Source organism: Plectropomus leopardus, chromosome 23 (genome assembly GCF_026936395.1).
Source record: "Plectropomus leopardus strain MGB_pleo_1.0 chromosome 23, ASM2693639v1, whole genome shotgun sequence".
In the NCBI taxonomy this organism is placed as follows: domain Eukaryota; kingdom Metazoa; phylum Chordata; class Actinopteri; order Perciformes; family Serranidae; genus Plectropomus; species Plectropomus leopardus.
This window is the reverse complement of record NC_142198.1, coordinates 4078839-4102840: the sequence shown is the minus strand read 5'-3', so window position 1 is coordinate 4102840 and position 24002 is coordinate 4078839. Positions and strand designations below refer to the sequence as shown.

The window sequence follows — 24002 nt, the reverse complement described above, 5'->3', positions numbered from 1 at the left end:
TCTTGGTAGATTTCTTGCTAAGTTGTTAAATTTAGCAGAAATTTCCCAAGAATTGTAAAGAAAAGTTAAAAAAAAATAGCTGGTCAGGATTATTAGATATTAACAGTAAAAAGCGAATATTGTCCAGAGTTTTTTTTTTTTTTTTTTTTTACCTATTTTTACTACCTTTCTACCTTTTTTTCCTTTCTTTTGTTCGATTATGTTTTTCAGGTTTCCTTTGTTTTGGCTTTTTTTCAGGTAAATTTCTTGTAACTTTTTACTAATTTCTTGCTTATTTCTGGGCCATCTCTGGTTAAGTTTCTCATTGCCATCTTCCCATGCTTTTCAAAGAAATCAATTTTCTCAGGTTTCAAAGGATTGAGGTTATTTAAATGTCTGTTTTAGTGTGGTGAAATGTTACTAAAAAATGCACATAAAAGAACAATAACACGGACCATCTTATGGCCTTCTTAACCCACCCTCAAAGCCCCCCAGATTACCTTGTCATGTACTTTAGTACTCACTGCTTAAGGTGTTGACTTCAAGGCCAATGCTGATCACCACCACTGGCAGTTGGAGTGTAAAGCAATCGCCGGATGATAGAGGAGTTTAAAAAAAGGCGTGTTAGTGCAATAAACTTGAGTTAAGGTCAAAAGGTTTTGCACCGTGCTGCTGCTTCTTATCTTGGACAGTCCTGCTATTAGTTACACTGTAATTCCTCCACTCATTCACATTGCATACAGAGAGCCACCGGCAGAGCACATCCACAGCCGTGGCTCTCTTTTCTAGACTACTTGACGATATGTGTATGACTCGTTATGTATTTTCAAGAATTTCAAGTCATTCATCACTGACATAAAGCGTTGAGATTTGGCCGACTTGGAAATAATCCTGGTGATGGCGCTTTCTTCATGTTTCATGGTCATCTTTATCATGCTCATCTGCTGCTCGTTCTCTACTGACAGAACTGCTAACGGTAAGATGAAGATAAAGTATCTAGTAATCCCAGAGGCAAACTTAATGTTAAAACTGCAAAGGAAGTTCAGTTTGGCATCCCTATGAACTCAAATATATAGTAAAAAAAAAGAGAAAGTTAAGAGAAGAGTTACTAAACTAATTCTAGGCCTGAAAGAGATGTCATTTGAAGATTAAGAAAATTACATTCACCAACTCTAGCATACAGGAAACAATCTAGGACATTAGGGGGCTTAGCCTGGACCTTTGTATACGGGGGTCCAGGGGGATCCTTACATGTTTTTTTGTTTTGTTTTTTAATTCAACAAGCTCTATTTTGATGCCTTTTTAATGCATGCTGGCAACAATTACCCTTAAAACTAAAAAAAACAACAAAAAAAACCCTTTTAATTGTAAATTGTGATGAGAGAGATATTAGTCATTGTTAGTAATTAGTACTGAGTACAGAATTATAAATGCTATTTTTGAAAATGTATAGTTTAGACATGGAAACATAGTTAAAGGTATGTATTTATTATATTTTAAGTGGTGGAATATATTAATTATTCAAGTAAAAGTATGACTAGAATGACAGATTACACGTTTTAAATTAAAATAATTAGGCTTATTCTTATTTTTGAAAAATATATATAGCATATACTTTATATCCAGGGCTATTTATGAGGCCAGACCCTAATGTTGCCACTGCGAGACTCAGAGGTGACATTGAGATCTATAAGTTTGTTCACAGAATATATGATATTTTGGCTAAGCATATCATCCACATTTGGATTAATATGAAGAGGGAACTTCTAAAAATTATTTTCACTAAAGAAAAAGAAAAAATTGGGGCTTATTCATTCACTCATTAACTTTTTAAAAGTAGATCTGATAAATTCTGGTCAACAAAGGATATTTTCTATAATTTTACAGCCTACTTTTAATTTTGAAAAGCAGTGCAATCCATTTTGATTAACTCAATGCATTTTTGTTCAGCATCTGAGCAATGCAAAATTGCTGTTAAAATAAATGCAGGAGAGAGCTGATAAGATGATGGAAAAGTTGTAAAGATTAATTTATTGGTAAGAGTGGGTCAAACAGAGGGCAGAAATCAGTTGTTACTTGCCTGGCTTGTTTGTTCTTACATATATATGTGTGTGTATATATATATATATATATATATATATAAAAAGAGAAAATCTATATATATATATATAAGTATATATATTATATGTATATATATATATATATATATATATATATATATATATATATATATATATATATATATATATATATATACACGAAAATAAACACGAATGAGGTGGATTAGAAACAAGCTATGTTTTAACAAATTAATATTGATAGTTATTTCCAGCTTTTCATAATTTTTCAAAGTTTGATCAGATTGAACTGAAGTGAACTGAACTGAACTTGAAGCATTGGTCTGCAAATTTTATTTAAATTAAGTATTCTGTAAGTTCTGTTTTCAACATTTTTTTATTCTCAGTGGTAACTACAACCATGCCTGTTAAATAAAATGACATTAAAATGTGTAGCCTATATTTATACATGCACAAGTCATTGTGAGTTAGATCATTTTTGGAGTTGATGCATGCCAGGGAAGACTGTCAAGTCAGCATCAAAGATCATCAGCAGGGAGAACGACCTTATCTCTGAAGCTGTCTGGTTGTTTACTGCTGCCTGTTTACTGCTTCTGTCTCCATGGGGTTTTAAAAATTTGATATAATAACTTTTGTGAGATAAACTTTGGTCTCGGAGTTAGCTGCCAGTGGTTTCACCTGAGAATAAAGTTAATAAGTTTTTAACTGGCAGGAAACAGACACTCCATTTGCACAAATTCTTTCAACTATCTTTGATTTTTCTTTGGTATACACATCTTTTCTTTCGTTTGGCACATATTTCTTATGATCTTAACCAAACCTTGTAATTGCCATATTAAGATGACCCCAAACAAAATTCATTAGTTTGTTTTAGGTGTCACATGCTGTTTTTTTTTAAGGCGTGATCTGATGCATACACGGGTCATAACTCTCATAATAAATTGGATTGCAACCAAATATAAGAATGTTCAAATTTCATACAACTGCATCTACAGGGGGCACTACATTAACATAAAAACAAGATTACAATTCTGCTGACTTAATTAAAATGACACTTGGTAAACAAGTTCTGCCTAAGCGTTTGTGTGACATATTTAATAATGGCACCAATACTCCCACCTTATAGCCATTAGTAAATACCACGATAGCACTTGCCTATGTTGTGATCTTTAATGGTAACCAACTTCAGCAAAGTTATACAGAACAAGTCTTTAGCATTTGATGCAATTTCACCTGTAGGCGTGACTTAAAGATTTGAAAAATTGCTATTTTGGAAGAAACTTGAAGCTGGTATTGTATTATGTATGGATAAACACTGTTGTGAAAGTAAGTACACTATTTGAAAATGTATGCAATGTTATACTATTTATGAATTGTTGTGTTAAATTATGTTGCAGGTGACAATGAATGGCCAAATGGAAATCCAAGATTTTTAACTGACCTCTCTGAAAATGAAGAAGGAACACATGATAAATCTTTAAAAGACACGTCAAAGACAACCCGAGATGACACATATTCAGAAACTAGCATCAGTCCAACAGAAACATCGATATTCACAATTTTAAGTACTACCCTTTCAAAACTGAGCTCAAGTACTGGAATAAATCAGTTCTTCTTAATATCAAATTACAATGGTGCCACTTCAACAACTGATCAAACAAATACAACTAATGAATCAACAGCAATTCAGTCCAGTCACATTTCCTTATCAATAAACCACAGTCATATGACCGCTGAAAGTTTGGAACCAGTATCCACAAATGCTGCTGCAGCTCCTGTTCAAACCGGCATGACTAAATCAATGTTATCAAATCTGTACATGGGAAAAACTGCTGCCAATGTGTACGAAAAAGACTATGAAAAATCTATAAAACCCTCTGATGACACCTACACAACTACTGAATCTCGTGCATATAAAGTGACAACTGAGCTCACAAGTGGACCAACTCAAGACACCTTCAATACTGATGTATATGAAACAACTGAGATGACAACAAGGCGCACTGATGGTACCGACACAACTGACCAGTCAGATAAAACTGAAGTAACAAGCGAGCAGACTGATGGCACCTCTGTCACTGATCAAACTTATACAACACAAGAATCCTCCACAGCTGAGACCACCGACGCCTCTGCCACAACTGACCAAACAGATCTCACTGCTGCCGTGTTAACGACTGAGGTCACAACAGGGCAAACTGATGGTACCTCAACCACTGAGCAGACTGCTACTACTCAGTTAACAGGGCAAACTGATGGTACCTCAACCACTGATCAGACTGCTACAACTCAGTTAACAACAGGGCAAACTGATGGTATCTCAACCACTGAGCAGATTGCTACAACTCAGTTTACAACAGGGCAAACTGATGGCACCTCAGCGACAGATCAGTCTGGGACTACTGAGCTCACAAGTGGACCGACTCAAGACATCTCCACAACTGATGTATATGAAACAACTGCAGGAACAAGTGGGACAACTGAAGGTACCTACACAACTGCTCAATCAGATAAAACTGAGGTAACAACCGTGCAGACTGATGGCACCTCTGTCACTGATCAAACTTATACAACACAAGAATCCTCCACAGCTGAGACCACCCACGCCTCTGCCACAACTGACCAAACAGATCTCACTGCTGCCGTGTTAACGACTGAGGTCACAACAGGGCAAACTGATGGTACCTCAACCACTGAGCAGACTGCTACTACTCAGTTAACAGGGCAAACTGATGGTACCTCAACCACTGATCAGACTGCTACAACTCAGTTAACAACAGGGCAAACTGATGGTATCTCAACCACTGAGCAGATTGCTACAACTCAGTTTACAACTGGGCAAACTGATGGCACCTCAGCGACAGATCAGTCTGGGACTACTGAGCTCACAAGTGGACCGACTCAAGACATCTCCACAACTGATGTATATGAAACAACTGCAGGAACAAGTGGGACAACTGAAGGTACCTACACAACTGCTCAATCAGATAAAACTGAGGTAACAACCGTGCAGACTGATGGCACCTCTGTCACTGATCAAACTTATACAACACAAGAATCCTCCACAGCTGAGACCACCCACGCCTCTGCCACAACTGACCAAACAGATCTCACTGCTGCCGTGTTAACGACTGAGGTCACAACAGGGCAAACTGATGGTACCTCAACCACTGAGCAGACTGCTACTACTCAGTTAACAGGGCAAACTGATGGTACCTCAACCACTGATCAGACTGCTACAACTCAGTTAACAACAGGGCAAACTGATGGTATCTCAACCACTGAGCAGATTGCTACAACTCAGTTTACAACTGGGCAAACTGATGGCACCTCAGCGACAGATCAGTCTGGGACTACTGAGCTCACAAGTGGACCGACTCAAGACATCTCCACAACTGATGTATATGAAACAACTGCAGGAACAAGTGGGACAACTGAAGGTACCTACACAACTGCTCAATCAGATAAAACTGAGGTAACAACCGTGCAGACTGATGGCACCTCTGTCACTGATCAAACTTATACAACACAAGAATCCTCCACAGCTGAGACCACCCACGCCTCTGCCACAACTGACCAAACAGATCTCACTGCTGCCGTGTTAACGACTGAGGTCACAACAGGGCAAACTGATGGTACCTCAACCACTGAGCAGACTGCTACTACTCAGTTAACAGGGCAAACTGATGGTACCTCAACCACTGATCAGACTGCTACAACTCAGTTAACAACAGGGCAAACTGATGGTATCTCAACCACTGAGCAGATTGCTACAACTCAGTTTACAACTGGGCAAACTGATGGCACCTCAGCGACAGATCAGTCTGGGACTACTGAGCACACAAGTGGACCGACTCAAGACATCTCCACAACTGATGTATATGAAACAACTGCAGGAACAAGTGGGACAACTGAAGGTACCTACACAACTGCTCAATCAGATAAAACTGAGGTAACAACCGTGCAGACTGATGGCACCTCTGTCACTGATCAAACTTATACAACACAAGAATCCTCCACAGCTGAGACCACCGACGTCTCTTTCACAACTGACCAAACAGATCTCACTGCTGCCGTGTTAACGACTGAGGTCACAACAGGGCAAACTGATGGTACCTCAACCACTGAGCAGACTGCTACTACTCAGTTAACAGGGCAAACTGATGGTACCTCAACCACTGATCAGACTGCTACAACTCAGTTAACAACAGGGCAAACTGATGGTATCTCAACCACTGAGCAGATTGCTACAACTCAGTTTACAACTGGGCAAACTGATGGCACCTCAGCGACAGATCAGTCTGGGACTACTGAGCTCACAAGTGGACCGACTCAAGACATCTCCACAACTGATGTATATGAAACAACTGCAGGAACAAGTGGGACAACTGAAGGTACCTACACAACTGCTCAATCAGATAAAACTGAGGTAACAACCGTGCAGACTGATGGCACCTCTGTCACTGATCAAACTTATACAACACAAGAATCCTCCACAGCTGAGACCACCCACGCCTCTGCCACAACTGACCAAACAGATCTCACTGCTGCCGTGTTAACGACTGAGGTCACAACAGGGCAAACTGATGGTACCTCAACCACTGAGCAGACTGCTACTACTCAGTTAACAGGGCAAACTGATGGTACCTCAACCACTGATCAGACTGCTACAACTCAGTTAACAACAGGGCAAACTGATGGTATCTCAACCACTGAGCAGATTGCTACAACTCAGTTTACAACTGGGCAAACTGATGGCACCTCAGCGACAGATCAGTCTGGGACTACTGAGCTCACAAGTGGACCGACTCAAGACATCTCCACAACTGATGTATATGAAACAACTGCAGGAACAAGTGGGACAACTGAAGGTACCTACACAACTGCTCAATCAGATAAAACTGAGGTAACAACCGTGCAGACTGATGGCACCTCTGTCACTGATCAAACTTATACAACACAAGAATCCTCCACAGCTGAGACCACTGACGCCTCTGCCACAACTGACCAAACAGATCTCACTGCTGCCGTGTTAACGACTGAGGTCACAACAGGGCAAACTGATGGTACCTCAACCACTGAGCAGACTGCTACTACTCAGTTAACAGGGCAAACTGATGGTATCTCAACCACTGATCAGACTGCTACAACTCAGTTAACAACTGGGCAAACTGATGGTATCTCAACCACTGAGCAGATTGCTACAACTCAGTTTACAACTGGGCAAACTGATGGCACCTCAGCGACAGATCAGTCTGGGACTACTGAGCACACAAGTGGACCGACTCAAGACATCTCCACAACTGATGTATATGAAACAACTGCAGGAACAAGTGGGACAACTGAAGGTACCTACACAACTGCTCAATCAGATAAAACTGAGGTAACAACCGTGCAGACTGATGGCACCTCTGTCACTGATCAAACTTATACAACACAAGAATCCTCCACAGCTGAGACCACCGACGCCTCTGCCACAACTGACCAAACAGATCTCACTGCTGCCGTGTTAACGACTGAGGTCACAACAGGGCAAACTGATGGTATCTCAACCACTGAGCAGACTGCTACTACTCAGTTAACAGGGCAAACTGATGGTACCTCAACCACTGATCAGACTGCTACAACTCAGTTAACAACAGGGCAAACTGATGGTATCTCAACCACTGAGCAGATTGCTACAACTCAGTTTACAACTGGGCAAACTGATGGCACCTCAGCGACAGATCAGTCTGGGACTACTGAGCTCACAAGTGGACCGACTCAAGACATCTCCACAACTGATGTATATGAAACAACTGCAGGAACAAGTGGGACAACTGAAGGTACCTACACAACTGCTCAATCAGATAAAACTGAGGTAACAACCGTGCAGACTGATGGCACCTCTGTCACTGATCAAACTTATACAACACAAGAATCCTCCACAGCTGAGACCACCCACGCCTCTGCCACAACTGACCAAACAGATCTCACTGCTGCCGTGTTAACGACTGAGGTCACAACAGGGCAAACTGATGGTACCTCAACCACTGAGCAGACTGCTACTACTCAGTTAACAGGGCAAACTGATGGTATCTCAACCACTGATCAGACTGCTACAACTCAGTTAACAACAGGGCAAACTGATGGTATCTCAACCACTGATCAGACTGCTACAACTCAGTTAACAACAGGGCAAACTGATGGTATCTCAACCACTGAGCAGATTGCTACAACTCAGTTTACAACTGGGCAAACTGATGGCACCTCAGCGACAGATCAGTCTGGGACTACTGAGCTCACAAGTGGACCGACTCAAGACATCTCCACAACTGATGTATATGAAACAACTGCAGGAACAAGTGGGACAACTGAAGGTACCTACACAACTGCTCAATCAGATAAAACTGAGGTAACAACCGTGCAGACTGATGCCACCTCTGTCACTGATCAAACTTATACAACACAAGAATCCTCCACAGCTGAGACCACCCACGCCTCTGCCACAACTGACCAAACAGATCTCACTGCTGCCGTGTTAACGACTGAGGTCACAACAGGGCAAACTGATGGTACCTCAACCACTGAGCAGACTGCTACTACTCAGTTAACAGGGCAAACTGATGGTATCTCAACCACTGATCAGACTGCTACAACTCAGTTAACAACAGGGCAAACTGATGGTATCTCAACCACTGAGCAGATTGCTACAACTCAGTTTACAACTGGGCAAACTGATGGCACCTCAGCGACAGATCAGTCTGGGACTACTGAGCTCACAAGTGGACCGACTCAAGACATCTCCACAACTGATGTATATGAAACAACTGCAGGAACAAGTGGGACAACTGAAGGTACCTACACAACTGCTCAATCAGATAAAACTGAGGTAACAACCGTGCAGACTGATGGCACCTCTGTCACTGATCAAACTTATACAACACAAGAATCCTCCACAGCTGAGACCACCCACGCCTCTGCCACAACTGACCAAACAGATCTCACTGCTGCCGTGTTAACGACTGAGGTCACAACAGGGCAAACTGATGGTACCTCAACCACTGAGCAGACTGCTACTACTCAGTTAACAGGGCAAACTGATGGTACCTCAACCACTGATCAGACTGCTACAACTCAGTTAACAACTGGGCAAACTGATGGTATCTCAACCACTGAGCAGATTGCTACAACTCAGTTTACAACTGGGCAAACTGATGGCACCTCAGCGACAGATCAGTCTGGGACTACTGAGCTCACAAGTGGACCGACTCAAGACATCTCCACAACTGATGTATATGAAACAACTGCAGGAACAAGTGGGACAACTGAAGGTACCTACACAACTGCTCAATCAGATAAAACTGAGGTAACAACCGTGCAGACTGATGGCACCTCTGTCACTGATCAAACTTATACAACACAAGAATCCTCCACAGCTGAAACCACCGATGCCTCTGCCACAACTGACCAAACAGATCTCACTGCTGCCGTGTTAACGACTGAGGTCACAACAGGGCAAACTGATGGTACCTCAACCACTGAGCAGACTGCTACTACTCAGTTAACAGGGCAAACTGATGGTACCTCAACCACTGATCAGACTGCTACAACTCAGTTAACAACAGGGCAAACTGATGGTATCTCAACCACTGAGCAGATTGCTACAACTCAGTTTACAACAGGGCAAACTGATGGCACCTCAGCGACAGATCAGTCTGGGACTACTGAGCTCACAAGTGGACCGACTCAAGACATCTCCACAACTGATGTATATGAAACAACTGCAGGAACAAGTGGGACAACTGAAGGTACCTACACAACTGCTCAATCAGATAAAACTGAGGCAACAACCGTGCAGACTGATAGCACCTCTGTCACTGATCAAACTTATACAACACAAGAATCCTCCACAGCTGAGACCACCCACGCCTCTGCCACAACTGACCAAACAGATCTCACTGCTGCCGTGTTAACGACTGAGGTCACAACAGGGCAAACTGATGGTACCTCAACCACTGAGCAGACTGCTACTACTCAGTTAACAGGGCAAACTGATGGTACCTCAACCACTGATCAGACTGCTACAACTCAGTTAACAACGGGGCAAACTGATGGTATCTCAACCACTGAGCAGACTGCTACTACTCAGTTAACAGGGCAAACTGATGGTATCTCAACCACTGAGCAGACTGCTACTACTCAGTTTACAACTGGGCAAACTGATGGCACCTCAGCGACAGATCAGTCTGGGACTACTGAGCTCACAAGTGGACCGACTCAAGACATCTCCACAACGGATGTATATGAAACAACTGCAGGAACAAGTGGGACAACTGAAGGTACCTACACAACTGCTCAATCAGATAAAACTGAGGTAACAACCGTGCAGACTGATGGCACCTCTGTCACTGATCAAACTTATACAACACAAGAATCCTCCACAGCTGAGACCACCGACGCCTCTGCCACAACTGACCAAACAGATCTCACTGCTGCCGTGTTAACGACTGAGGTCACAACAGGGCAAACTGATGGTACCTCAACCACTGAGCAGACTGCTACTACTCAGTTAACAGGGCAAACTGATGGTACCTCAACCACTGATCAGACTGCTACAACTCAGTTAACAACAGGGCAAACTGATGGTATCTCAACCACTGAGCAGATTGCTACAACTCAGTTTACAACTGGGCAAACTGATGGCACCTCAGCGACAGATCAGTCTGGGACTACTGAGCTCACAAGTGGACCGACTCAAGACATCTCCACAACTGATGTATATGAAACAACTGCAGGAACAAGTGGGACAACTGAAGGTACCTACACAACTGCTCAATCAGATAAAACTGAGGTAACAACCGTGCAGACTGATGGCACCTCTGTCACTGATCAAACTTATACAACACAAGAATCCTCCACAGCTGAGACCACCCACGCCTCTGCCACAACTGACCAAACAGATCTCACTGCTGCCGTGTTAACGACTGAGGTCACAACAGGGCAAACTGATGGTACCTCAACCACTGAGCAGACTGCTACTACTCAGTTAACAGGGCAAACTGATGGTACCTCAACCACTGATCAGACTGCTACAACTCAGTTAACAACTGGGCAAACTGATGGTATCTCAACCACTGAGCAGATTGCTACAACTCAGTTTACAACTGGGCAAACTGATGGCACCTCAGCGACAGATCAGTCTGGGACTACTGAGCTCACAAGTGGACCGACTCAAGACATCTCCACAACTGATGTATATGAAACAACTGCAGGAACAAGTGGGACAACTGAAGGTACCTACACAACTGCTCAATCAGATAAAACTGAGGTAACAACCGTGCAGACTGATGGCACCTCTGTCACTGATCAAACTTATACAACACAAGAATCCTCCACAGCTGAGACCACCGACGCCTCTGCCACAACTGACCAAACAGATGTCACTGCTGCCGTGTTAATGACTGAGGTCACAACAGGGCAAACTGATGGTACCTCAACCACTGAGCAGACTGCTACTACTCAGTTAACAGGGCAAACTGATGGTACCTCAACCACTGATCAGACTGCTACAACTCAGTTAACAACAGGGCAAACTGATGGTATCTCAACCACTGAGCAGATTGCTACAACTCAGTTTACAACAGGGCAAACTGATGGCACCTCAGCGACAGATCAGTCTGGGACTACTGAGCTCACAAGTGGACCGACTCAAGACATCTCCACAACTGATGTATATGAAACAACTGCAGGAACAAGTGGGACAACTGAAGGTACCTACACAACTGCTCAATCAGATAAAACTGAGGTAACAACCGTGCAGACTGATGGCACCTCTGTCACTGATCAAACTTATACAACACAAGAATCCTCCACAGCTGAGACCACCCACGCCTCTGCCACAACTGACCAAACAGATCTCACTGCTGCCGTGTTAACGACTGAGGTCACAACAGGGCAAACTGATGGTACCTCAACCACTGAGCAGACTGCTACTACTCAGTTAACAGGGCAAACTGATGGTACCTCAACCACTGATCAGACTGCTACAACTCAGTTAACAACTGGGCAAACTGATGGTATCTCAACCACTGAGCAGATTGCTACAACTCAGTTTACAACTGGGCAAACTGATGGCACCTCAGCGACAGATCAGTCTGGGACTACTGAACTCACAAGTGGACCGACTCAAGACATCTCCACAACTGATGTATATGAAACAACTGCAGGAACAAGTGGGACAACTGAAGGTACCTACACAACTGCTCAATCAGATAAAACTGCGGTAACAACAGTGCAGACTGATGGCACCTCTGTCACTGATCAAACTTATACAACACAAGAATCCTCCACAGCTGAAACCACCGATGCCTCTGCCACAGCTGAGACCACTGTGGCCTCTGCCACAACTGACCAAACAGATCTCACTGCTGCCGTGTTAACGACTGAGGTCACAACAGGGCAAACTGATGGTACCTCAACCACTGAGCAGACTGCTACTACTCAGTTAACAGGGCAAACTGATGGTATCTCAACCACTGATCAGACTGCTACAACTCAGTTAACAACAGGGCAAACTGATGGTATCTCAACCACTGAGCAGATTGCTACAACTCAGTTTACAACAGGGCAAACTGATGGCACCTCAGCGACAGATCAGTCTGGGACTACTGAGCTCACAAGTGGACCGACTCAAGACATCTCCACAACTGATGTATATGAAACAACTGCAGGAACAAGTGGGACAACTGAAGGTACCTACACAACTGCTCAATCAGATAAAACTGAGGTAACAACCGTGCAGACTGATGGCACCTCTGTCACTGATCAAACTTATACAACACAAGAATCCTCCACAGCTGAGACCACCCACGCCTCTGCCACAACTGACCAAACAGATCTCACTGCTGCCGTGTTAACGACTGAGGTCACAACAGGGCAAACTGATGGTACCTCAACCACTGAGCAGACTGCTACTACTCAGTTAACAGGGCAAACTGATGGTACCTCAACCACTGATCAGACTGCTACAACTCAGTTAACAACAGGGCAAACTGATGGTATCTCAACCACTGAGCAGATTGCTACAACTCAGTTTACAACTGGGCAAACTGATGGCACCTCAGCGACAGATCAGTCTGGGACTACTGAGCTCACAAGTGGACCGACTCAAGACATCTCCACAACTGATGTATATGAAACAACTGCAGGAACAAGTGGGACAACTGAAGGTACCTACACAACTGCTCAATCAGATAAAACTGAGGTAACAACCGTGCAGACTGATGGCACCTCTGTCACTGATCAAACTTATACAACACAAGAATCCTCCACAGCTGAAACCACCGATGCCTCTGCCACAGCTGAGACCACTGTGGCCTCTGCCACAACTGACCAAACAGATCTCACTGCTGCCGTGTTAACGACTGAGGTCACAACAGGGCAAACTGATGGTACCTCAACCACTGAGCAGACTGCTACTACTCAGTTAACAGGGCAAACTGATGGTACCTCAACCACTGATCAGACTGCTACAACTCAGTTAACAACAGGGCAAACTGATGGTATCTCAACCACTGAGCAGATTGCTACAACTCAGTTTACAACTGGGCAAACTGATGGCACCTCAGCGACAGATCAGTCTGGGACTACTGAGCTCACAAGTGGACCGACTCAAGACATCTCCACAACTGATGTATATGAAACAACTGCAGGAACAAGTGGGACAACTGAAGGTACCTACACAACTGCTCAATCAGATAAAACTGAGGTAACAACCGTGCAGACTGATGGCACCTCTGTCACTGATCAAACTTATACAACACAAGAATCCTCCACAGCTGAGACCACCCACGCCTCTGCCACAACTGACCAAACAGATCTCACTGCTGCCGTGTTAACGACTGAGGTCACAACAGGGCAAACTGATGGTACCTCAACCACTGAGCAGACTGCTACTACTCAGTTAACAGGGCAAACTGATGGTACCTCAACCACTGATCAGACTGCTACAACTCAGTTAACAACAGGGCAAACTGATGGTATCTCAACCACTGAGCAGATTGCTACAACTCAGTTTACAACTGGGCAAACTGATGGCACCTCAGCGACAGATCAGTCTGGGACTACTGAGCTCACAAGTGGACCGACTCAAGACATCTCCACAACTGATGTATATGAAACAACTGCAGGAACAAGTGGGACAACTGAAGGTACCTACACAACTGCTCAATCAGATAAAACTGAGGTAACAACCGTGCAGACTGATGGCACCTCTGTCACTGATCAAACTTATACAACACAAGAATCCTCCACAGCTGAGACCACCCACGCCTCTGCCACAACTGACCAAACAGATCTCACTGCTGCCGTGTTAACGACTGAGGTCACAACAGGGCAAACTGATGGTACCTCAACCACTGAGCAGACTGCTACTACTCAGTTAACAGGGCAAACTGATGGTACCTCAACCACTGATCAGACTGCTACAACTCAGTTAACAACAGGGCAAACTGATGGTATCTCAACCACTGAGCAGATTGCTACAACTCAGTTTACAACAGGGCAAACTGATGGCACCTCAGCGACAGATCAGTCTGGGACTACTGAGCTCACAAGTGGACCGACTCAAGACATCTCCACAACTGATGTATATGAAACAACTGCAGGAACAAGTGGGACAACTGAAGGTACCTACACAACTGCTCAATCAGATAAAACTGAGGTAACAACCGTGCAGACTGATGGCACCTCTGTCACTGATCAAACTTATACAACACAAGAATCCTCCACAGCTGAGACCACCGACGCCTCTGCCACAACTGACCAAACAGATCTCACTGCTGCCGTGTTAACGACTGAGGTCACAACAGGGCAAACTGATGGTACCTCAACCACTGAGCAGACTGCTACTACTCAGTTAACAGGGCAAACTGATGGTACCTCAACCACTGATCAGACTGCTACAACTCAGTTAACAACAGGGCAAACTGATGGTATCTCAACCACTGAGCAGATTGCTACAACTCAGTTTACAACTGGGCAAACTGATGGCACCTCAGCGACAGATCAGTCTGGGACTACTGAGCTCACAAGTGGACCGACTCAAGACATCTCCACAACTGATGTATATGAAACAACTGCAGGAACAAGTGGGACAACTGAAGGTACCTACACAACTGCTCAATCAGATAAAACTGAGGTAACAACCGTGCAGACTGATGGCACCTCTGTCACTGATCAAACTTATACAACACAAGAATCCTCCACAGCTGAGACCACCCACGCCTCTGCCACAACTGACCAAACAGATCTCACTGCTGCCGTGTTAACGACTGAGGTCACAACAGGGCAAACTGATGGTACCTCAACCACTGAGCAGACTGCTACTACTCAGTTAACAGGGCAAACTGATGGTACCTCAACCACTGATCAGACTGCTACAACTCAGTTAACAACAGGGCAAACTGATGGTATCTCAACCACTGAGCAGATTGCTACAACTCAGTTTACAACTGGGCAAACTGATGGCACCTCAGCGACAGATCAGTCTGGGACTACTGAGCTCACAAGTGGACCGACTCAAGACATCTCCACAACTGATGTATATGAAACAACTGCAGGAACAAGTGGGACAACTGAAGGTACCTACACAACTGCTCAATCAGATAAAACTGAGGTAACAACCGTGCAGACTGATGGCACCTCTGTCACTGATCAAACTTATACAACACAAGAATCCTCCACAGCTGAGACCACCCACGCCTCTGCCACAACTGACCAAACAGATCTCACTGCTGCCGTGTTAACGACTGAGGTCACAACAGGGCAAACTGATGGTACCTCAACCACTGAGCAGACTGCTACTACTCAGTTAACAGGGCAAACTGATGGTACCTCAACCACTGATCAGACTGCTACAACTCAGTTAACAACAGGGCAAACTGATGGTATCTCAACCACTGAGCAGATTGCTACAACTCAGTTTACAACTGGGCAAACTGATGGCACCTCAGCGACAGATCAGTCTGGGACTACTGAGCTCACAAGTGGACCGACTCAAGACATCTCCACAACTGATGTATATGAAACAACTGCAGGAACAAGTGGGACAACTGAAGGTACCTACACAACTGCTCAATCAGATAAAACTGAGGTAACAACCGTGCAGACTGATGGCACCTCTGTCACTGATCAAACTTATACAACACAAGAATCCTCCACAGCTGAGACCACCGACGCCTCTGCCACAACTGACCAAACAGATCTCACTGCTGCCGTGTTAACGACTGAGGTCACAACAGGGCAAACTGATGGTACCTCAACCACTGAGCAGACTGCTACTACTCAGTTAACAGGGCAAACTGATGGTACCTCAACCACTGATCAGACTGCTACAACTCAGTTAACAACAGGGCAAACTGATGGTATCTCAACCACTGAGCAGATTGCTACAACTCAGTTTACAACTGGGCAAACTGATGGCACCTCAGCGACAGATCAGTCTGGGACTACTGAGCTCACAAGTGGACCGACTCAAGACATCTCCACAACTGATGTATATGAAACAACTGCAGGAACAAGTGGGACAACTGAAGGTACCTACACAACTGCTCAATCAGATAAAACTGAGGTAACAACCGTGCAGACTGATGGCACCTCTGTCACTGATCAAACTTATACAACACAAGAATCCTCCACAGCTGAGACCACCGACGCCTCTGCCACAACTGACCAAACAGATCTCACTGCTGCCGTGTTAACGACTGAGGTCACAACAGGGCAAACTGATGGTACCTCAACCACTGAGCAGACTGCTACTACTCAGTTAACAGGGCAAACTGATGGTACCTCAACCACTGATCAGACTGCTACAACTCAGTTAACAACAGGGCAAACTGATGGTATCTCAACCACTGAGCAGATTGCTACAACTCAGTTTACAACAGGGCAAACTGATGGCACCTCAGCGACAGATCAGTCTGGGACTACTGAGCTCACAAGTGGACCGACTCAAGACATCTCCACAACTGATGTATATGAAACAACTGCAGGAACAAGTGGGACAACTGAAGGTACCTACACAACTGCTCAATCAGATAAAACTGAGGTAACAACCGTGCAGACTGATGGCACCTCTGTCACTGATCAAACTTATACAACACAAGAATCCTCCACAGCTGAAACCACTGATGCCTCTGCCACAGCTGAGACCACTGTGGCCTCTGCCACAACTGACCAAACAGATCTCACTGCTGCCGTGTTAACGACTGAGGTCACAACAGGGCAAACTGATGGTACCTCAACCACTGAGCAGACTGCTACTACTCAGTTAACAGGGCAAACTGATGGTACCTCAACCACTGATCAGACTGCTACAACTCAGTTAACAACAGGGCAAACTGATAGTATCTCAACCACTGAGCAGATTGCTACAACTCAGTTTACAACTGGGCAAACTGATGGCACCTCAGCGACAGATCAGTCTGGGACTACTGAGCTCACAAGTGGACCGACTCAAGACATCTCCACAACTGATGTATATGAAACAACTGCAGGAACAAGTGGGACAACTGAAGGTACCTACACAACTGCTCAATCAGATAAAACTGAGGTAACAACCGTGCAGACTGATGGCACCTCTGTCACTGATCAAACTTATACAACACAAGAATCCTCCACAGCTGAGACCACCCACGCCTCTGCCACAACTGACCAAACAGATCTCACTGCTGCCGTGTTAACGACTGAGGTCACAACAGGGCAAACTGATGGTACCTCAACCACTGAGCAGACTGCTACTACTCAGTTAACAGGGCAAACTGATGGTACCTCAACCACTGATCAGACTGCTACAACTCAGTTAACAACTGGGCAAACTGATGGTATCTCAACCACTGAGCAGATTGCTACAACTCAGTTTACAACTGGGCAAACTGATGGCACCTCAGCGACAGATCAGTCTGGGACTACTGAGCTCACAAGTGGACCGACTCAAGACATCTCCACAACTGATGTATATGAAACAACTGCAGGAACAAGTGGGACAACTGAAGGTACCTACACAACTGCTCAATCAGATAAAACTGAGGTAACAACCGTGCAGACTGATGGCACCTCTGTCACTGATCAAACTTATACAACACAAGAATCCTCCACAGCTGAGACCACCGGCGCCTCTGCCACAACTGACCAAACAGATCTCACTGCTGCCGTGTTAACGACTGAGGTCACAACAGGGCAAACTGATGGTACCTCAACCACTGAGCAGACTGCTACTACTCAGTTAACAGGGCAAACTGATGGTACCTCAACCACTGATCAGACTGCTACAACTCAGTTAACAACAGGGCAAACTGATGGTATCTCAACCACTGAGCAGATTGCTACAACTCAGTTTACAACAGGGCAAACTGATGGCACCTCAGCGACAGATCAGTCTGGGACTACTGAGCTCACAAGTGGACCGACTCAAGACATCTCCACAACTGATGTATATGAAACAACTGCAGGAACAAGTGGGACAACTGAAGGTACCTACACAACTGCTCAATCAGATAAAACTGAGGTAACAACCGTGCAGACTGATGGCACCTCTGTCACTGATCAAACTTATACAACACAAGAATCCTCCACAGCTGAGACCACCGACGCCTCTGCCACAACTGACCAAACAGATCTCACTGCTGCCGTGTTAACGACTGAGGTCACAACAGGGCAAACTGATGGTACCTCAACCACTGAGCAGACTGCTACTACTCAGTTAACAGGGCAAACTGATGGTACCTCAACCACTGATCAGACTGCTACAACTCAGTTAACAACAGGGCAAACTGATGGTATCTCAACCACTGAGCAGATTGCTACAACTCAGTTTACAACTGGGCAAACTGATGGCACCTCAGCGACAGATCAGTCTGGGACTACTGAGCTCACAAGTGGACCGACTCAAGACATCTCCACAACTGATGTATATGAAACAACTGCAGGAACAAGTGGGACAACTGAAGGTACCTACACAACTGCTCAATCAGATAAAACTGAGGTAACAACCGTGCAGACTGATGGCACCTCTGTCACTGATCAAACTTATACAACACAAGAATCCTCCACAGCTGAAACCACCGATGCCTCTGCCACAGCTGAGACCACTGTGGCCTCTGCCACAACTGACCAAACAGATCTCACTGCTGCCGTGTTAACGACTGAGGTCACAACAGGGCAAACTGATGGTACCTCAACCACTGAGCAGACTGCTACTACTCAGTTAACAGGGCAAACTGATGGTACCTCAACCACTGATCAGACTGCTACAACTCAGTTAACAACAGGGCAAACTGATGGTATCTCAACCACTGAGCAGATTGCTACAACTCAGTTTACAACTGGGCAAACTGATGGCACCTCAGCGACAGATCAGTCTGGGACTACTGAGCTCACAAGTGGACCGACTCAAGACATCTCCACAACTGATGTATATGAAACAACTGCAGGAACAAGTGGGACAACTGAAGGTACCTACACAACTGCTCAATCAGATAAAACTGAGGTAACAACCGTGCAGACTGATGGCACCTCTGTCACTGATCAAACTTATACAACACAAGAATCCTCCACAGCTGAGACCACCGACGCCTCTGCCACAACTGACCAAACAGATCTCACTGCTGCCGTGTTAACGACTGAGGTCACAACAGGGCAAACTGATGGTACCTCAACCACTGAGCAGACTGCTACTACTCAGTTAACAGGGCAAACTGATGGTACCTCAACCACTGATCAGACTGCTACAACTCAGTTAACAACAGGGCAAACTGATGGTATCTCAACCACTGAGCAGATTGCTACAACTCAGTTTACAACTGGGCAAACTGATGGCACCTCAGCGACAGATCAGTCTGGGACTACTGAGCTCACAAGTGGACCGACTCAAGACATCTCCACAACTGATGTATATGAAACAACTGCAGGAACAAGTGGGACAACTGAAGGTACCTACACAACTGCTCAATCAGATAAAACTGAGGTAACAACCGTGCAGACTGATGGCACCTCTGTCACTGATCAAACTTATACAACACAAGAATCCTCCACAGCTGAGACCACCGACGCCTCTGCCACAACTGACCAAACAGATCTCACTGCTGCCGTGTTAACGACTGAGGTCACAACAGGGCAAACTGATGGTACCTCAACCACTGAGCAGACTGCTACTACTCAGTTAACAGGGCAAACTGATGGTACCTCAACCACTGATCAGACTGCTACAACTCAGTTAACAACAGGGCAAACTGATGGTATCTCAACCACTGAGCAGATTGCTACAACTCAGTTTACAACTGGGCAAACTGATGGCACCTCAGCGACAGATCAGTCTGGGACTACTGAGCTCACAAGTGGACCGACTCAAGACATCTCCACAACTGATGTATATGAAACAACTGCAGGAACAAGTGGGACAACTGAAGGTACCTACACAACTGCTCAATCAGATAAAACTGAGGTAACAACCGTGCAGACTGATGGCACCTCTGTCACTGATCAAACTTATACAACACAAGAATCCTCCACAGCTGAGACCACCCACGCCTCTGCCACAACTGACCAAACAGATCTCACTGCTGCCGTGTTAACGACTGAGGTCACAACAGGGCAAACTGATGGTACCTCAACCACTGAGCAGACTGCTACTACTCAGTTAACAGGGCAAACTGATGGTACCTCAACCACTGATCAGACTGCTACAACTCAGTTAACAACAGGGCAAACTGATGGTATCTCAACCACTGAGCAGATTGCTACAACTCAGTTTACAACTGGGCAAACTGATGGCACCTCAGCGACAGATCAGTCTGGGACTACTGAGCTCACAAGTGGACCGACTCAAGACATCTCCACAACTGATGTATATGAAACAACTGCAGGAACAAGTGGGACAACTGAAGGTACCTACACAACTGCTCAATCAGATAAAACTGAGGTAACAACCGTGCAGACTGATGGCACCTCTGTCACTGATCAAACTTATACAACACAAGAATCCTCCACAGCTGAGACCACCGACGCCTCTGCCACAACTGACCAAACAGATCTCACTGCTGCCGTGTTAACGACTGAGGTCACAACAGGGCAAACTGATGGTACCTCAACCACTGAGCAGACTGCTACTACTCAGTTAACAGGGCAAACTGATGGTACCTCAACCACTGATCAGACTGCTACAACTCAGTTAACAACAGGGCAAACTGATGGTATCTCAACCACTGAGCAGATTGCTACAACTCAGTTTACAACTGGGCAAACTGATGGCACCTCAGCGACAGATCAGTCTGGGACTACTGAGCTCACAAGTGGACCGACTCAAGACATCTCCACAACTGATGTATATGAAACAACTGCAGGAACAAGTGGGACAACTGAAGGTACCTACACAACTGCTCAATCAGATAAAACTGAGGTAACAACCGTGCAGACTGATGGCACCTCTGTCACTGATCAAACTTATACAACACAAGAATCCTCCACAGCTGAAACCACCGATGCCTCTGCCACAGCTGAGACCACTGTGGCCTCTGCCACAACTGACCAAACAGATCTCACTGCTGCCGTGTTAACGACTGAGGTCACAACAGGGCAAACTGATGGTACCTCAACCACTGAGCAGACTGCTACTACTCAGTTAACAGGGCAAACTGATGGTACCTCAACCACTGATCAGACTGCTACAACTCAGTTAACAACAGGGCAAACTGATGGTATCTCAACCACTGAGCAGATTGCTACAACTCAGTTTACAACTGGGCAAACTGATGGCACCTCAGCGACAGATCAGTCTGGGACTACTGAGCTCACAAGTGGACCGACTCAAGACATCTCCACAACTGATGTATATGAAACAACTGCAGGAACAAGTGGGACAACTGAAGGTACCTACACAACTGCTCAATCAGATAAAACTGAGGTAACAACCGTGCAGACTGATGGCACCTCTGTCACTGATCAAACTTATACAACACAAGAATCCTCCACAGCTGAAACCACCGATGCCTCTGCCACAGCTGAGACCACTGTGGCCTCTGCCACAACTGACCAAACAGATCTCACTGCTGCCGTGTTAACGACTGAGGTCACAACAGGGCAAACTGATGGTACCTCAACCACTGAGCAGACTGCTACTACTCAGTTAACAGGGCAAACTGATGGTACCTCAACCACTGATCAGACTGCTACAACTCAGTTAACAACAGGGCAAACTGATGGTATCTCAACCACTGAGCAGATTGCTACAACTCAGTTTACAACTGGGCAAACTGATGGCACCTCAGCGACAGATCAGTCTGGGACTACTGAGCTCACAAGTGGACCGACTCAAGACATCTCCACAACTGATGTATATGAAACAACTGCAGGAACAAGTGGGACAACTGAAGGTACCTACACAACTGCTCAATCAGATAAAACTGAGGTAACAACCGTGCAGACTGATGGCACCTCTGTCACTGATCAAACTTATACAACACAAGAATCCTCCACAGCTGAGACCACCGACGCCTCTGCCACAACTGACCAAACAGATCTCACTGCTGCCGTGTTAACGACTGAGGTCACAACAGGGCAAACTGATGGTACCTCAACCACTGAGCAGACTGCTACTACTCAGTTAACAGGGCAAACTGATGGTACCTCAACCACTGATCAGACTGCTACAACTCAGTTAACAACAGGGCAAACTGATGGTATCTCAACCACTGAGCAGATTGCTACAACTCAGTTTACAACAGGGCAAACTGATGGCACCTCAGCGACAGATCAGTCTGGGACTACTGAGCTCACAAGTGGACCGACTCAAGACATCTCCACAACTGATGTATATGAAACAACTGCAGGAACAAGTGGGACAACTGAAGGTACCTACACAACTGCTCAATCAGATAAAACTGAGGTAACAACCGTGCAGACTGATGGCACCTCTGTCACTGATCAAACTTATACAACACAAGAATCCTCCACAGCTGAGACCACCCACGCCTCTGCCACAACTGACCAAACAGATCTCACTGCTGCCGTGTTAACGACTGAGGTCACAACAGGGCAAACTGATGGTACCTCAACCACTGAGCAGACTGCTACTACTCAGTTAACAGGGCAAACTGATGGTACCTCAACCACTGATCAGACTGCTACAACTCAGTTAACAACAGGGCAAACTGATGGTATCTCAACCACTGAGCAGATTGCTACAACTCAGTTTACAACTGGGCAAACTGATGGCACCTCAGCGACAGATCAGTCTGGGACTACTGAGCTCACAAGTGGACCGACTCAAGACATCTCCACAACTGATGTATATGAAACAACTGCAGGAACAAGTGGGACAACTGAAGGTACCTACACAACTGCTCAATCAGATAAAACTGAGGTAACAACCGTGCAGACTGATGGCACCTCTGTCACTGATCAAACTTATACAACACAAGAATCCTCCACAGCTGAGACCACCCACGCCTCTGCCACAACTGACCAAACAGATCTCACTGCTGCCGTGTTAACGACTGAGGTCACAACAGGGCAAACTGATGGTACCTCAACCACTGAGCAGACTGCTACTACTCAGTTAACAGGGCAAACTGATGGTACCTCAACCACTGATCAGACTGCTACAACTCAGTTAACAACAGGGCAAACTGATGGTATCTCAACCACTGAGCAGATTGCTACAACTCAGTTTACAACTGGGCAAACTGATGGCACCTCAGCGACAGATCAGTCTGGGACTACTGAGCTCACAAGTGGACCGACTCAAGACATCTCCACAACTGATGTATATGAAACAACTGCAGGAACAAGTGGGACAACTGAAGGTACCTACACAACTGCTCAATCAGATAAAACTGAGGTAACAACCGTGCAGACTGATGGCACCTCTGTCACTGATCAAACTTATACAACACAAGAATCCTCCACAGC

At 45.3% G+C, this 24002-nt stretch overlaps 1 protein-coding gene across 1 annotated transcript; it reads left to right on the top strand.

Moving 5' to 3' along the window:
- Positions 1–778: 778 nt before the first annotated feature.
- Positions 779–12422, top strand: LOC148185590 (uncharacterized). Its single transcript, XM_088074022.1, has 6 exons — positions 779–955; positions 3455–4849; positions 6746–7101; positions 7516–8245; positions 9371–10661; positions 12419–12422. The coding sequence occupies exons 1-6, from the start codon at positions 877–879 to the stop codon at positions 12420–12422; spliced, it is 3855 nt and encodes a 1284-aa protein (XP_087930148.1). The 5' UTR covers positions 779–876.
- The last annotated feature ends 11580 nt before the right edge of the window (positions 12423–24002 follow it).